This window comes from Phycodurus eques, chromosome 13 (assembly GCF_024500275.1).
Source record: "Phycodurus eques isolate BA_2022a chromosome 13, UOR_Pequ_1.1, whole genome shotgun sequence".
NCBI lineage: Eukaryota > Metazoa > Chordata > Actinopteri > Syngnathiformes > Syngnathidae > Phycodurus > Phycodurus eques.
Window position 1 is genome coordinate 5,371,854 of NC_084537.1, and position 17,860 is coordinate 5,389,713.

At 41.7% G+C, this 17,860-nt stretch overlaps 2 protein-coding genes across 3 annotated transcripts; one reads left to right on the plus strand and one right to left on the minus strand.

Annotated features, from left to right (window-relative positions):
• The first annotated feature begins 993 nt into the window (after nt 1-993).
• LOC133412012 (mitochondrial ubiquitin ligase activator of nfkb 1-A) lies at nt 994-3,817 on the plus strand. 2 transcript variants are annotated; one of them, XM_061694963.1, is made up of 4 exons: nt 994-1,279; nt 1,380-1,467; nt 2,311-2,431; nt 2,516-3,817. In XM_061694963.1, exons 1-4 carry the CDS (start codon nt 1,163-1,165, stop codon nt 3,003-3,005), a joined length of 816 nt encoding a protein of 271 aa, XP_061550947.1. In that variant the 5' UTR covers nt 994-1,162; the 3' UTR covers nt 3,006-3,817. The 2 variants fall into 2 exon arrangements, with proteins under 2 accessions (XP_061550947.1, XP_061550948.1); XM_061694964.1 differs by having other exon boundaries at nt 2,311-2,428.
• eif2b5 (eukaryotic translation initiation factor 2B, subunit 5 epsilon) lies at nt 3,584-17,772 on the minus strand. The gene is made up of 16 exons (XM_061694961.1): nt 17,583-17,772; nt 17,237-17,361; nt 16,925-17,110; nt 14,548-14,725; nt 14,186-14,266; nt 14,019-14,096; nt 11,494-11,806; nt 11,255-11,400; nt 10,979-11,120; nt 10,810-10,911; nt 10,606-10,707; nt 5,664-5,754; nt 5,447-5,570; nt 5,141-5,266; nt 4,948-5,058; nt 3,584-4,028 (listed from the first exon to the last, which is right to left on the minus strand). Exons 1-16 carry the CDS (start codon nt 17,724-17,726, stop codon nt 3,966-3,968), a joined length of 2,112 nt encoding a protein of 703 aa, XP_061550945.1. The 5' UTR covers nt 17,727-17,772; the 3' UTR covers nt 3,584-3,965.
• Nucleotides 17,773-17,860: the final 88 nt, after the last annotated feature.

Consider the following 17,860-nt stretch of genomic DNA (forward strand, 5'->3'; position numbering starts at 1 on the left):
AAAATAGTTCGCGAGAAAGTTCTGAATCAGCTGACCAATTTGAAGTTAGAACGGGAAAGATGAGGAACGTTTTTGGTTCATTGCTTCATTCACTTGATTTGAGCGTGTGGAAAATGGGAAATTCTGGAAAATGTGGACATTCAGGGATTGTGAAAAAATAGTTGCACTGCTGTCCTGAAGATATCAATATGTTGATGTTGGAATGGTTTGACTCAGTGAAGAAATGTGGGGGGAGTGAGTAGACAAACATTTTTTTTTGCAATATCGCACCGTTATTATTTATTACATTTGACATTTTCGTACAGATTTGAGCAAGAATCGTGGACTTTGACACAAATGACTTGCATTCGCGGGCCATATACAACGATGTGGCGGGCCGGATGTCGTCCCCGGGCCTTGAGTTGGACACCATTGTTTCAGTGTCATAGCGGCCATTTGACGTAAACTACGAACCGAAATGCGGCCAGTGACAAAAATGTGTTTGACACCCCTGGTCCAAGGAGATGTGGTATCTAATATTGACATCAACCAGGCACCGGTGGAGCACAGAAGTGGATTATTTTTAATAAGAACGCCTTCGACGAGCGTGTGCGCGGGTAACAGCGACATCCAGTGGACAACAATGATACCTGCACCTCAAATACACAAACGCGCGTATTAGCAAAGTCAAGCTCATTTGAATCTTAACGTATACAGACGTACTATTTTCCATTTGATTGTGCTATACTTATGGCTTTAAAGTGTTTTTCTTGCAAATATTTACTGCAATTAGTGATAAAGAGTCCGGCCCGTTCCGATTTACGGAAACAATCGGATTACGTCTACATCGTAGGTGAGTAACTTCGTCGTAAACCAAGGACCTCCTGAAATTTGAATTGTGGATTAAATTCTTCCGGGAAGTGCTGTTATCTTCTGGACATTCACATTTACGATACACTGGGCGATTTCCTTATTGGCTGCTCCGAGCGTGACGTCACACAGGCCACCCCGGAAATGGATCAAAACAACCCTCCTCGACGGCGACGCAGAGTTTCTATTTTGACTTTGGTTGGGTTTAGTTTAGTTCCCACGAATTTTCCGTCTTTTTGTAAAAAGCTAAATTTAAGTATCTGTCTGTTTATACAATTGGTTTGTGTTGGCTGCGCGTTTTCAGAGTGCAGAAATGAGCGACTTCCCTATAAACCCTCTCGTTTTAATCGGAATAGGATCCAGTTTTGCCTGTTCAGGGCTGTTTTATCATTTATACCAAGAGAAGAAAAGGGAGTTGATGACGCTGAAGGTAAGTGAAACTCACTCTTAAAGCACTTAAAACTGTCCTTTTTTTTTTCATTTCACCTAGTTTTTGGATTGAAGGTCACGTCAATAATGATTGGTTTTAGGAAATACCAGTATTCCGACCAGATCATCATTTGGCGACATTGTTGAAATCATCGCCCCACAGGAGGCTACAGTATGCCGCAGTTGAAGGTACAAGTACATAAGTGATCACATGTGAAAGGCAACTTCAATAAATTTGCTTCCGTTTTAGTTTAAGGTCAGTCTTATTAGTCCTTTTATGAAATTCAATAACTCTCTATTTTCATGACCATCACCCAATATATTTAGTTTATTTGCTCACAAGAACAAATACATCATCTGCATGAGGCCAAATATAATTTGTTTTGCCCAAGTGTTGTTTTACGTAAAAACATCCCAATCCAGTCCAGCAACAATCATTGTTTCAGTGATCAGGCTATTCTTATTGACGTTTATTACCATTTTTCTCTGCCCAAAAGTTTGGGAACTTTTGCATTGGCCACAGCCAGGTGTATTTTTGACACTTTCTTTGTATTTCGCAATGATGCAACGTTCGGCAGTTCTCACCCCTAAAATGATGACCTTCTCTACTATCCTCTGCCTGAGGATCAGACTGACTTCGTTGCTTTTTAGTATGAGATCGCTTGTGCGGCACGGTGGGCGACTGGTTAGCACATCTGCCTCACAGTTCTGAGGACCGGGATCAAGTGGTCTAGTAACATAACCCTGCTTCTTGGGGTCACTTAAATACAATTCAGTGGTAATTGATAAAGTGTGGTTTCAAACTAAATTGATGTTTTCCAGCCCATATCACTTTTCACCATATTTATCATTAAAACATCTTGAATATTTTGTTCCAAAGCCTATAAAAATGGGGGCATATCATTGATTAATTTACTATATATAATGGTATGAATACTGTGTGGTAAACATTTGGCAGGAAATGATAAGGAAATGTTCAGTAGTTCCTAAATAAATAAATCTGTAACTGATTGACTGTTTTATGTTTTCCAGGCCTGGTCCAGGCAGACGAGAAGCCTCTTACCAGCCAATTTGTCCCAAGATGCTATGGTGTGCTGCAGAAGATAAAAGTCGTGGAACACGGTGAATACTGGAACTCCATCTCTAAAACGTGGTACGATTTGATTCAATCAAACTCATTTTTTCCACGTGTCACTTTACAAACACATTGTCTTGATGACATTGGGATTACCTCCAGGAGCCCTCGGCCGACAAACAGGAAAGAAACCAACAACTCTGTGCCCTTCTCTCTCATCTGCCCTGGCTCCTACATCGCTGACTTCCATGTGCAGGTACAAGATCCCTCAGAGGGCTCGGGGTATTTCCTGGAGAGGATTTACCACAGAGTAAGACGAGCCGAGGAGGGCTTGGTGAACGTGGTCTTGGAGGGCATCAGCGGGGAGCGTGCGGTGGCGATGGAGGAGAGCGAAGAGATGCTGCGGGTGGGGAGCAGCCTGACTGTGTTTGGGGAGGTGGTCCTGGAGGGGGGCCACGGGAGCCTGCGGGCTCCGAGAGATGGCCGAGAGTACCTCCTGGTTCCCACAGACTACAAGCGCTTCATGGAGCAGCACGAGCGATCGGCAAGCATGTGGAAGATGCTGACGGCCGTTACAGGCGTCATTGGGGCCACCGTACTAGCCGGTGTGATTTACAACATGACGGGAAAACAAGATGATCGATCCAAATAGATGTACCGTGATAGTTATTGCGGTCCTGTCTCAGGTTTGTCTCACATTTGAAATTTTTGCACTCTACTAAATGGGGAAATTAACAGAAATGCCCCCTATTCCGGTTGGTTCTATTTCCCCTGGACAGATACAAATGTAATCATCAATGAAGTAATCATGGACTGGGAAAGACCCCTGAATCCAAACATTCCCACTGACACCACAAAGTCTTCCCACAAAGGTGGAAGCCGTTGTAGCTGTGGACCAACTCCATATTTCTGTCCATTTTCCCCTTGCAGGTATAGCAGCCAGGTGTCCCAATACTTTTGATAAATAACTGTGGGATTTCAGGGTTTTCATTCACAGCCATCCCTGCGGATTAACGTAATGGACTTGATTTAAAAAGCAAAAGCAAAAGGCTTTTGATAACCAAAAGCAAAAGGCTTTTGATAACCATGTGGCCGCGTTTCAGTCGTCTGAGATCGTATCTGAGCCAACATTCAACAATTGAACAGTCGAAGAAATGTGAACGGTTTCCAAGTTATGAATGGACTGCGGATGAAAGTTTCAGAGGCAATTGATAAGGGATCAACACTAACTTGCAATGTCTGACTAATTTTATTTTTGCTTGTCTTGTTTTACACCGGACAATGTAATGCATATGATTCACTATCTCTTAGATAATATTTTAAATGAATAATTTGATGTAGTATCGTTGGTTTTCGGTGAAAATGGTTTCAAACAGTGGCGTTGCGGTTGGAATACATGTGTCGAAACACCTCTCAAAAGCTGAATTCTGCAACTGAAACAAATTAAAGTTTCCACTTCTTCTCAAGGAGTCCCAGAGTCTCTTCTTTCCTTTGGCTAATCCCATTCACAGCATACACACATGACAAGTTTTACAGAGTTAATAACAATGGAACCTTAGGTTCTGGTCCATTGTCGAATTCTTTTTCTGCTTTGACCGTTCTAAACGGCTGTTTATTCTCCGTCTTCCTCTGACGATTCCTCAGCCTCCTTCAGCCACTGGACGAACTTCTGAAGCTTTGGGGACAGTAGAGAAAAGCAGGCCTACATTTGTAAAAGTGACACTCTCTTAGCACTAATATAGTCTCACATGCAGACAAACTAACCTTTCCCACATTTCAACCCCAAACCTAAATGTATTTTATTGGGATGTCATAGACCAACACTAACTGGTAAATAATTGTGAAGTGGAAAGAAATAATAAAATCTGAAAAGTGGCACGCCCAAGTACATAGTCCCCACAATATAATGAATCCCGTGCATCCATTTTCTCTCTTTTGTTCTTTGTCAAGGTGATTTTTTTTTTTGTTAAATTCCCTTGAGAGAATATAAATTAGACTTGAGTTTATTACTGTAATATTTTTGTTGCAAAATGCTGTGAATTTTCAAAGGTTGTAAACTTTCCAATGGGAATAAAACAGGAATTTATGAAATTGAACGTTGGCTATTAATAGGGAAATGAATTATAGCTGGGGAAAATATATTTTTGCATAATCCTGACTAAAAACAACCATATTTCATGTAAATACAGTCAATATGAAGAGCCCATTGCCTGAAAGGGTTTAGCAAAAGTGCAGAGGCTTGAGGGAATATGCTTTTTCATTTATACGTTGTTGAATAAGCATTTTTGTTCATTTTTAAATGAGTTGTCTCGCCGGGATGACTAAAATGTAACTTAACATTCATGTTTTTGTTCTTCAAATGGAAAAAAAATATTACTCAATTCAATATTTAAAGTGCAAATAAATCTGTAGCAATGAAATGCTTTTTACATTTCTATTATTTTGCATAGATGTTTTCCTATGACAAAACAAAGTGTTTATATTCACGCTTATTTCCAAAATTCCCCAGTTTACCTTCCCATGGAAATTTACCGGAAACTTCTCTCAAATATTTGACCCCTTTGTAACACTACTGGTGTTATGTTGGCACTCACCCCTTGGTTCTTACGGAGCTGCCTGCTCTTGTCAGAGATGACGCCATTAGAAAACCAGCGCAGAATCATCTCCTCCTCCAGGATCTCCAGTTGGTACATGGTCATAAGAATCTAGATGGTAAACAGAAACTTTTCATCTCCAAGTACTCTTGGCCATTGTGAGCATTGACGTTGTCATTCAGATGAGCCTGACCTTGCACATAGCAGCCCAGTGACTGTCCTGCTCCAGGAAGTGCTCCTCGAATGCAGACAGACAGTCCAGTTGGTCCTGTGATCGCTTCACATAATTCTTAAACACTGGCGCCCATTTCTCCAATAACTGAGAAGAACCACCCAAAGTGTTAGACGTTTGTCATCCCTCAAGCGGTATGGCGATGAAACGGTATGGTCTATAGTACTGTTGAATTCAGGGGTCTTGCAACACGTTCATTCGTTGAGAGAGGTGTGTCTCAGTACCTTTCTCCATAGAAAATAAATTGCCCCTGAAGAGAAGCATTACCGGCAGAAGGACAGCAACGTATTGGGATGCCGTGAGCTGTGAGCTCTGATGTTGGAACGGGAGCTCCAACAGCACTCCGGTCAGAATCTGCATCACTTCCTGTAGAGTGATGTTGTATGCGTACCTGGAACAAGAGTCACACACTTGTCACGTCACACTTTTTTTTTTAATTTTTTTTTTTTTTATATAACCTCTTCCACACAACGTTAACACTTACTTGAGAGAGTTGATCTCAAGCACGAGGTGGTCGCAGCTGATATTCTCGTCCAACCCTCTTTGCAGGGTGCCCTGCACCTCCTTCTGGAACACTGCAGGTTTAAGCCCATTAGATTTGTTGCTTAGGCAACGTGATCGTGACCATGTTATCATTTAGCCTCAGTTTTAATTTAGTAGTTTATTGATTTCAACCATGTCCTCTTTGTTTTGTTAATAATACATCTCATATGGCACCTGCACAACGCTTATTTTGATTCATTATGTATTGAGTTTATAAGGCTGAAATAACAAAGAACCTTGAGGACCCAATCAGAAAATACAAAAAGCAATCGGCCACGCACTGTGTAGGCATAAATATTCATTTGAGGATCATTTTTGGGAAAGGAAATAGTGCATTTTTTGAACAACTTAAAACTGTTCCCAAGTATCTTGACTCAGGCCTTGTTCAATTTTACTAGTCTTTCGCCTAGTTTGTGGCATTTGAGTCTGTAAATGTTTAGATTTTTTTTTTTTAAACCTTTTTGCTACTTTTACGGTACAAGGCTTTTAACCAACATCAGGGGCTCTATTTTCCTGACTCAGCGTAAATCCGGCACGCCACGTGGCGTATCTCTGCGAAGGGGCGGTTTCAACCAGACTGTGGTATTCTCGTAGCATCCATGGAGAGAGCAATCAGTGTCATTGCATTGATGGGCATGGCAGTTCTTTTGAGTGTAGTGGATCATTCGAATCTGTTCTTTAACTTAAGCTAACTTACACCTAACACCTGCATATCTCTCTCTCTCTGAGCAAGCTCTCAAACAGCCAGCTTCAGTTGTGACTCGTGAACATGCGTGCAGCCAGCTCAGCTACCGAACAGCCTTCCGCGTCCCCCGACGTCCAGCAAGGCTCCCGCGGGCCGGCGTGGCTTTTCTGCATTCCACCGCGGTGGACAGCATCGCTCACACCAGCACCCGCCACCCGTGCTTCCTGCTCACTCTCCTTACTGTTAGTTTGTTATATTGCAGCCATTTGCTGAAATGATTTTTAGTTCATTTTTTTCCTCAATGTACACAGAGCACCCCATATTGACAGAAAAAAAACAGCATTGTTGAAATTTTTGCAGATGTATTTAAAAAAAAAAAAAAAAAAAACTGAAATATCACACAGCCGTAAGTATTCAGACTCTTTGCTGTGACACTCATATATTGAACTCGGGTGCTGTCCATTTCTTCTGATCATCCTTAAAATGGTTCTACACCTTCATTGGAGTCCAGCTGTGTTTGGCCAGAACCCTTCCTAGAGCTGGCCATCTAGCCAAACTGAGCAATCGGGGTGGAAGAGCCTTGGTAAGATGGGTAAAGAAGAACCCAAAGATCACTATGGCTGAGCTCTCCAGCCCTCCACCAGTCGGGGCTTTATGGCAGAGTGGCCCGACGGAAGCCTCTCCTCAGTGAAACACACACACATGAAAGTCCGCATGGAGTTTGCAAAAAAAAAAAAAAAAAAGAAACACCCAAAGGACTCCAAGATGGTGAGAAATAAGATTCTCTGGTCTGATGAGACCAAGATAGAACTTTTTTGGCTTAATTCTAAGCAGTATGTGTGGAGAAAACAAGGCACTGCTCATCACCTGTCCAATACGGTCCCAACAGTGAAGCATGGTGGTGACAGCATCATGCTGCGGGGGTGTTTTTCAGCTGCAGGGACAGGGAGACTGGCTGCAATCGAAGGAAAGATGAATTCGGCCAAGTACAGGGATATCCTGGACGAAAACCTTCTCCAGAGTGCCTCAGGACCTCAGACTGGGCTGAAGGTTGACCTTCTAATAAGACAATGACCATAAGGACACAGCTAAAATAATGAAGGAGTGGCTTAAGAACAACTCTGTGACTGTTCTTGAATGGCCCAGCCAGAGCCCTGACCTAAACCCAATTGAGCATCTCTGGAAAGACCTGAAAGTGGCTGCCCACCAACGTTCACCATCCAACCTGACAGAACTGGAGAGGTTCTGCAAGGAATGGCAGATGAATTCAGGTGTGAAAAACTTGTTGCATCATTCCCAAAGACTCATGGCTGTATTAGCTCAAAAGGGTGCTTCTACTAAATACTGACCAAGGGTCTGGATACTTATGGCTGTGTGATAGTTCAGTTTTTCTTTTTTCATAAATCTGCAAAAATTTCAACAATTGCGATTTTTTTCTGTCAATATGGGGTGCTGTGTGTACATTAATGAGGAAAACAAATTTACTTACATGATTTTAGCAAATGGATGCAATATAACAAATAGTGAACAATTTAAGTGGGTCTTAATACTTTCCGTACCCACTGTAATGCGCCACATTTATTATTAATTTACATTTATTTTAAATATGCGTGCTTGTTTTCATGTGCTTGACAGACTCAACATTAGCTGTTAGCTTGAAGAAACGGTTAATAGTGAAAGCTATCCCCGTCAGGACTTGCAGTTAAAATCACTCATGAGTACGTTCACTACGTAGTACGTCGCTCTCATAACCCAAACGAATCACTCATCGTACTAGTACATCGCTCCTTAGCGGATCGCAAACGAAGTTCAATGAACGAATCACTCTTCAGTTCAGCAGTACATTCAGTTCACTTAGTCTCCATTGTCACTTGGCCGTGTGGCAAAAGACAACGTTGTGACATATGCAGGATGAGCTGGTGATATACCTACTCACGCGGGTGATTAAAATATGTCTGTGTATGTCCATCCCAACCCATTCACCACTGCATTTTTTCATGGCAATTATAAGGGAGCAGGCCTGTCACAATAATTACTGTATCGACTCATTGTTCGATAAATAAAATGGACATGATCGTTTTTCCGCACTCGATAAATGGTCATTGTGGTGAGCCGACATAGTTGGATGGCTGTGTCATTAGCTGCTAGTGGGCTCATAGAACGCCAGTGTTGCCTCAGTCCAACATTCACAACCTTGCTTATGTGCAGCGCGTAGATTCACACAACTGTTTATAATTTTCGCTATTCACCATCGGGCTCGGTCCTTGTCCCCCGCAAATACGGGGTTCTTCTGTAATGTGGTAGACAAACTAAAACTTTCCAGCGTTGAGTCGAGAATGAAATCCAAATTCAATGCAAAACAAGGAATTTCAGTTGGCCAAAAGTCGCCACAATAGAGCCAAGAAAAAAAAGTGTTAATGCATAGTATACAGTACATTATTGATATACTTAAAGACCTCAAGTTGATAATTACACAACAAAATACACAACCGTGGGAAGTTTTTTTTTTTAACCTTGCGGAATTCAGCCCATCTTGTGGGTGCGGTCCCGTCTCGTGCAAATGAGCGCCAGTCTACGCCACCCTGCCCCATGTAGAGCTGGGCCAATGGCGAGCACGAATTTTATTACCTTGAGGACTTGGGCGGGTTGGAACTCGGTGATGGAACGAGGCGAGCAAGCTTCTACTTGAAGTACAACCCAGAGTGTGGGGGAAAAAAGCCAGTGCCCGTAAACTCTTAAAGACAATAAAGGCATTTTTGTTCGTGGAGTGAGCACTACATCACCAAGCCACTGAATTACAACCCCATTCCAATAAAGTTGGGACGTTGTGTTAAACATAAATAAAAACAGAATACAATGATTTGCAAATCATGTTCGACCGATATTTAATTGAATACACTACAAAGATAATGTTCAAACTAATTGTTGAAGCTTTGCAGGTGGAATTATTTCCCATTCTTGCTTGATGTACAGCTTTAGCTGTTCAACAGTCCGATGTGTCCGTTGCCGTATTTTACGCTTCATAATGCGCCACACATTTTCAATGGGAGACAGGTCTGGACTACAGGCAGGCTAGTCTAGTACCCGCACTCTTTTATTACGAAGCAACGCTGTTGTAACACGTGCAGAATGTGATTTGGCATTATCTTGCTGAAATAAGCAGGGGCGTCCATGAAAAAGACGTTGCTTGGATGGCAGCATATGTTTCTCCAAAACCTGTATGTACCTTTCAGCATTACTGGTGCCTTCACAGATGTGTAAGTTACCCATGCCATTGGCACTAATACAGCCCCATACCATCACAGATGCTGGCTTTTGAACTTTGCATCAATAACAGTCCGGATAGTTCTTTTCCTCTTTGGCCCGGAGGACACGAAGTCCACAATATCCAAAAACAATTTGAAATGTGGACTCGTCGGCCCACAGAACACTTTCCCACTTTGCATCAGTCCATCTTAGATGAGCTCGGGCCCAGAGAACCCGGCGGCGTTTCTGGGTGTTGTTGATAAATGGCTTTTGCTTTGCATAGTAGAGTTTAAATTTGCACTTACGGATTTAGCGCCAAACTGTTCGACTATTTTCTCAAGCACTCGTTCACAAAGAGGTGAACCTCGCCCCATCTTTGCTTGTGAATGACTGAGCAATTCAGGGACGCTCCTTTTATACCCAATCATGGCACCCACCTGTTCCCAATTAGCCTGTTCACCTGTGGGATGTTCCAAACAGGTGTTTGATGAGCATTCCTCAAGTTTCTCAGCCTTTGTTGCCACCTGTCCCAGCTTTTTTTGGAACGTGTTGCAGCCATAAAACTCAAGTTAATGATTATTTGCTAAAAACAATAAAGTTTATCAGTTTGAAGATTATATATCCTGTCTTTGCAGTGTATTCAATTAAATATAGGTCGAACATGATTTGCAAATCATTGTACTCTGTTTTTATTTATGTTCAACACAACGTCCCAACTTCATTGGAATCGGGGTTGTACATTTGTCAATTAGGGTGCAGATCTCTCCATGTAGACACATTGCCAAACACACGTGACGTGTGGGAAGGCAATCCAGAGACCCAAATATTTGTATATAAGCAATTAACGAGTAAACTTTCCAAAATAGGTCCACTGTAAAATCATTGTGTTTTCCTTCGTTGGCCCATAGACACCAGTAACAAGGCTTTGATCAGCTTTGGCAACTTGACTCACCTTTTGCATCATCCATTTCAGGGGAAGGAATCACTGGATCATCAGGACCATCAGACTCGCTGTCCTCACTCTCGCTCTCAACATTGGAGTTTAACGTCAAGCCTTGGACAACAACAAAGTAAATGAGACAGCGGCACTGTAGGAGGTGTCATTTCATGGACCAGAGACATGAGTAAGCAATAAGATCTTTGTTGTTTGTCCTACCCCAGAGACATTGTGACAGCTCTTCATCATCTGTGTCATCCAGACAGCTGGCTTTCCAGATGTAGCCTTGTCCTTCTGCTCCAACCTCAGTGGGGTTAAAAGCTGCAAAGGAAACCAATTACATCTCACTGCTACCACAGCTGGATTCGACTGAGTTTTCAAAACACACCTTTCTGTTTGATTTTGTCCTTGCTCTGCCCAACGGTGGCGCCATCGCTGAGGAATTCATCATCATCGTCCTCCTCTTCTGCTGGATAATGCATGGACACCACAGTGCCCTCTGGCACAGAGATGTGTGGTCCAATCACCACCTTGAAAACAAGTCAAAGAGTCACACACGACCCACGTGCATTTTAAACAATGTATTACATATGACAAGCTCTGTGTAAAAAAAGCTGTTTTTGTGGTGACAATATTTATAATCAGGAGAGTACATGATGCTTACATTGTACGCCAGGACGCACTGTTTATTAAGCGTGACACCTTCTTTGACTTCAACCTTGTCGCAGACCACAGAATGCCTAATCTCCACGTTACAGCCAATTTGAACATTGTTCCAGATGTAGGCGTGGTCCAGAATTACATTGTCACCTGATGCACAAAAACATTTTAAAGTTATATACTGTATTGGACAACCTATTTGTTTTCAGTGTGACCATTTGCAAACCTTTCCAGTTAACTCACCTATGGTGCAGTTGTGACCGATGACGCTGTTGGAGATATAACAGTTGGCGCCAATACTGGTGTCACAGCCAATGAGTACGTTCTCCTCCATCTGGCTGCCGTGGCCAAGGGTCACCCCGGACCCACGGTAGACATTGTGGCGCGAGTAAGTGCAGCTCCATCCTTCCTGGTCTGTAAAATTAGCCTCGGGGGTGAGAGGGTAGACCCACCGTCTCACCAGATCAGACGACACTGAATCATACATGAGCAAGTTGGACACTCGGGCACCGTAACCATCTCTGGTGACATGCAGATGTATCTGATTCCCCAGGATCTGGGGGGGTTGAAAAACAATGTTTTGAGCTGTGTCACATCACAGAATCTGGGTTTTAAGGAGCAGTGCAGATGACTTAGGAAATCCATTTGTGAATGACATCGTCACCTGCTGTATTTTGCTCGCTTGAAATCATCTGGACAGGGAAAAGGTCCTCACTTCCAATCGTATAGGAACGTTCACATATGATATAGCTACTGGCAACTGAAGGCCACATTAAGGTTCTCTTACACAACTTGGAAGGGTGGGGGAGTAGGGTAAAAACATTTAACTAGGGATGAACCATTTTATGGATACACCATGATAACCTTCTCAATGCTGGAAAATCATTTGGTGAGTGGTGACACAACTGCAGGTCGCATGTGAGGGTGTGTCTTCAGTTTAACATACTGCCATCTTTTGACCTCTCGCAAAACAGTGGAGGTTGTGTTTTAAAGTGCACGCGGCTATTTGCTGGTTATTTGATGAATTGCTAGTTATAGTTTGAACCAGAAGTCTACATTTACTATATAAAAAGACATTTTCTTTTATTTCCTCACTCTCTTACATAAAATCAGACTAAACCTTTCCTGTTTTAGGTCAATTAGGATTACCAAAATTTATATTTGCTGAATGCCAGAATGAGAGGATTTTCTTGTCAATTTTTCATTACTCTCTTCAAAGTCAGAAGTTCACATACAGTAAGATTACTATGTCTTTAAACAATTTGGAAAAAAACCCAGATGATGATGTCATGTCTTTGGAAGCTTTTGATCATCTTATTGACAACAAAAGAGTTAATTAGAGACACACCTGTGGACATATTTGAACTAGGCACACATCAAACCCACTGCTTCTTTGTGTAACATCATGGGAAAGTCAAAAGAAAGCCACCAAAATATCAGGAAGAGAATTATGGACTTGCACAAGCTGGTTCATCCTTGGGTGCAATTTCCAGATGCCTGAAGGTGCCACATTCATCTGTTCAAACAATTATACTCAAGTATAAACACCCTGGGAATGTCCATCCATCATACTGCTCTGGAATGAGACGGGTTCTGTGTCCCAGAGATGAATGTGCTTTGGTCCGAAATGTGCAAATAAACAAACAAAAGAACAAAACCAAAAGACTTCGTGAAGATGTTTGCTAAAGCTGGTAATAGTGTGTCATTATTCACAGTGAAATAAGTATTGGACCGATATGGGCTGAAAAGGCTACTCTACCAGGAAGAATCCATTGCTCCAAAGGAAACCTAAGAAAGCCAGATTATAGTTTGGAAATGCACACGGGGACAAAGCCCAAATGTCCTGTGGTCTGACGAAACTAAAATGTAACTGTTTGGTTCAAATGAGCATCGTTACATTTGGAGGGAAAAGGGGGATGCTTTCAAGTATGAGAACACCATCTCAACGTTTAAAATAGTGGGGTGGCAGTATCATGTTGTTTTGCTGCAGGAGTGACTGTTTCACTTCACAAAATAGATGGCATCATGAGGAAAGAACATGATGTGGAAATACTGACGCGACATCTCAAGACATCATCGGGGAGGTTAAAAGCTTGGGCGCAAATCGCTCTTCCAGATGGAGAATGACCTGAAGTGTTTGCCAGACTGGTTACAAAGTGGCTTAAGGATAAAGTCAATGTTTTAAGAGTTGCCATTGCAAAACTCCTGATTTCCTTCCAATTTAAAAGGCATGTGGAAGCAACATGCCCTACAAACTTGGCACAGTTACACCAGTTCTGTCAAGCGGAATGGGCCAAAAATTCCTGCGAACTATTTTGAGACGCTTGTGGAAGGATATCCATCAGGTTCAGCTGAAGTCACACAGTTTAAAAGGCAATGATACCAAATACTAAATGTATGTCAACTTTGGACTTTACGAAAAGTAATGAAAAATTGTCTACAAAAATCCCTCCCTCATTAATTCTGGCATTTAGCTAATAGGAATAATTTTGGGTAATCTAATTGACCTTAAACAGGAAAGGCCACATATAGTCCATCCACCCTTCTCAATCACATTCACACCTATGGACAATTTAGTCTTTAATGAATCTTACGTGCATGTTTTTGGAATGTGGGAGGAAATGGGAGTAGCCAGAGAAAGCACACACAAGCACGAAAATAATATGCTAACACTACACGGAGGCTAGAGCCGAGATTTGGACCATGACCTGGCACATCAAATCCTCTGCACTGGTCCTTTAAATAAAATACCAATAGCTGTTTATTACCTCTTCATTGACCAAAATCCCCCTGACAAAGTCATTCCTCGTTTGGTAGTCAAAATTGTCGGTGAAGAGCTCGGCAACCTAGAATATGAGACAAACAAATGCTATCTGTTGTTTTGTTTGGGAAAAACAATGCTTTCAATAGGACGGGTCTTAGGAATGGTCCTTACCTGTGGTGAGCAGATACTGATGTGACAGTCAAGGAGGTCATGTCTGATTTCAAACTCATCACTTCCGCTGTGGAAAATGTTCTGGGGATGCCGCAGTTATTTAGTTACTACACATATTTTTGAAAAAAATACGTTATGACACATCAGTGAAATTGGTCCTATGCCCATTGAAATATACCAGCAACAATATTAAGATCAATCCAATATGATATAGTAAAATGGTAAACAGGCTTTCACTTGCAAGTATTTAAGGTTTTGCCTTTTCAAAAAGAATAAGGTCGTTTTGGTTGACATTGTGATTTATGATTGTTGTTGTAGTCTGCACGGAATACCGTGCAACCCTTTGTCAAGGAATGCCTTACCATGGGAAAATGAAGCTTCTTTAAGCTTTGTGTCTTGTGGTAGTGTAAAACCCGGTGACTCTTGCTGTCCGTAGCAACGATCACGTCATCTTCCTCACACCGAGACCTGTGACCCGGCGACGATTCCTTAAAGAGCATCGTCATCACGGAGATGTTCTTGTCAATCTTTCGACGCTGCCTTAAGCATATAAAAGTCACTGGTCACATCAGGTAAACCACCACAATAATGAGCAAATCAGTGATTCTCAAAGTGCGGTATGTGTACCACAAAGTCCCTCTAGTGGTATACGAAAGCATCAACGCATAAGTACAGTTCAGCTGTATTAAATTTTCTTAGTACACATTTGCATATAATCTATGAAAAATAAATGTGCTTTTATACTTTTAGGTACAATTTTTATTTAATTTCATGTGCAATGTGTTATAATTGAAGCATGATTTTAGCACAGTTTTTTATTTTCCTATATTTAAGTGCAATGTTAATGTTCTGTGCATATGAGTTTACAATATCAATAATACATTACAATGACAACCATTTTTAAGGAATAAACTCACTCATCTCATTTTTCACAAACACTTGGGCCTACTACGCTTCTGTATATTAGTTAATATGGTTGTATTTGGAGAGCAAAGGGTTTTTTCTTGGTAGTACTTGGTGTAGAAAGTTTCAGCAGCACTGAATTAGACCAGTACACGGGCTGAATGACCCATAGCAAGGCTCGGGTAGAGAAGAGCCCACTAACTGAATGATGTCTATATTATGACACACTTGACACATGAGTAACACCGTGTAAAAGTATTGGCCCCCTTTCTCAAATTCTTAAATTTTTGCAGTTTCCACACTTTGTTTATCATCAAACAAAAAGTAAACATCAGACACGTATAACCCAAGTGAACTTAAAATGCTGTTTTTAAATGGTTATTTCATTTAGTCAGGAAAAAAAATTATTTACAGTTATCTGGCCCTGTGTGATAAAGTAATGGCCACCTAAACCTATTAACTGGTTGGGCCGTCCTCAGCAGCAACAACTGAAATCAAGCGTTTTCTATAACACGCAATGAATCTTTCACATTTCTGCTGACATATTTTGGCTCACTCTTCCTTACGAAATTGTTTGAATTCAGCAAAAACTAAATTTTTTCGAGCATGAACTGCCTTTTTAAGGTCATGCCACTGCATTTCAATCAGATTCAAGTCTGGATTTTGAACCTTCATTTGGGTTTTTTTTAAGCCATTCAGAAGTTGACTTGCTGGTGTGTTTTGGATTGTTATACTGCGCTCCAGCTTGAGGTCACAAATTGATGGCTGAATATTCTCCTGCAGGATTTTCTGATAAAGAGCAGAATTTATGGTTCCATCAATCACAGCAAGTTGTCCAGGTCCTGAAGGAGCTAAGCAGCCCAAGACCATCACACTACTACCACTTCATGTTTGACTGTTGGTATGATGTTCTTTTTTCTGAAATGCTAGTGCTACATTTACGCCAGATGTAACAAGACAGATACATTCCAAAAATCACATCTTTCCACTCATCAGTCCATATAATATTCTCTCAAAAGTCTTGAGGATCAGTTTTTTTTGTGCAAATGTAAAGACAAGCCTTTATGTTCTTTTGGGTCAGCAGTGGTTTTTGCCTGGGAACTCTGCCATGGATGCCATTTTTGTCCAGTCTCTTCGTTATCGTTATGTCATGAACACTGACCTTAACTGAGACAGGGGAGGCCTGCAGTTCTTTCGAAGTTGTCCTGAGTTCCTTTGTGGCCTCCTGGATGAGTCGTTGCTGTTCTCTTGGGGTCATCTTTGTAAGCCGGCCACTCCTGAGAAGATTCACCACTGTTCCATGTTTTCTCCATGAGAGGAAAATGGCTCTCCCTTGGAATCCCAAAGCTTTAGACATTTGCAGACTGATAGATGTCAATTACTTTATTTCTCGACCGTTTTGGAATTTCTTTGGATCGTGTCATTGCAGCTTTTTTTTTTTTCCTATCTTTTGTACGAATTGATTTGGTCGGGACAGATTCTGTTTAAGTGATTTCGTGAGTGAACAGGTGTGGAGGTCATCAGGCTTGGGTGTGATCAGTGAAAATTAACCCCAAATTGTGATTAGCCACTATTAATTCATAATATAACAGGGGAGGGGGGGGGCAGTAATTACTTTTTCACACAAGGACGGGTAACTTTTTAAAAATAATAATAAAATAAAATAAAGCATTTTAAGTTCCCTTGGCTTATATTTGTCTGATATTTACATTTGTTTGATGCATTAAAGTGAGGATACCTACGCAAAACTATAAGAATTTGAGAAGGGGACCAATAGTTTTCCACAGCACTGCACCGACATCTTATTAGCATTTTGCAAGTAGATTCTAGTCTTACCTGTGCTCCTGCAGAGCCTGACTGATGTCAATATTGGATACCACATCTCCATAGACCAACAAGAAATCTGAGCGTACAAGAGACTTTGCATCGACATCCCTGAGCACATCCCCCAGGGATCTGTACAGATCTGATGTGATGATGTGGACTGTGTTCGGAGAGGTCGATCGACACCATTTGGACTTCCTATCAGAAACGATGAAAGATAAAAAAAAAAAAAAAAAAAAAAAAAGAAAAGAAAAAAAGCACATAATAGACCTGACGTTTCTCTGCTCATGAGTTTTGAGTCTAGTGTTTATTAATGACACGTACAGCAAGTGTTCCTTAATGTGTCCTGCCATCCAACAGCAAAACACGTATGTTTCCTGGACTCCCGTGGAAGTGAGGAACTCCAGTGTGTAGTCGATCATTGCAACGTTGCCCAGGGGCAACAAAGCCTGTCGCCCAAGTTTGACACTTTACATCACATTCAATTCGCAGTCGTGTGCCAAAACCATGAAGTCTTACTAAGCAGAACTACCAAGAGAAATTCGATATTAGGTAATAATAAGTACACAGTTATTTGTATTAGTCTGAGAAGAAAGAAGAAATGTAAGGTTTGACAGCGTGGTTAGCTGCTGCTAGCAAAGGTGCTAGCTCAGCACGGTGCCTTCCTTACCCGCGGCTGCTCTTTGGTCACAGGGAAAAACTTCCGGTTGAAGCTGTCAGCGACTAGAACCGCCTGCAGCTGGGGCTCTTCGTCGCCTTGCTCACAGCCACCTTTTCTCCCTGAAATGTTCTGTTTTCCTCCTTTACCGGCCATGCTCCAATGTTTCAGTAATGGTTCGCGTTCCACCGATGGCGTCAGAAACGGCTACGGCGGCCGAGGTGGGACTCTACCGACACGTGAAGCCGAATAATTAGGAAACAAACGTCATACAGTTCAGTTGGTACTGT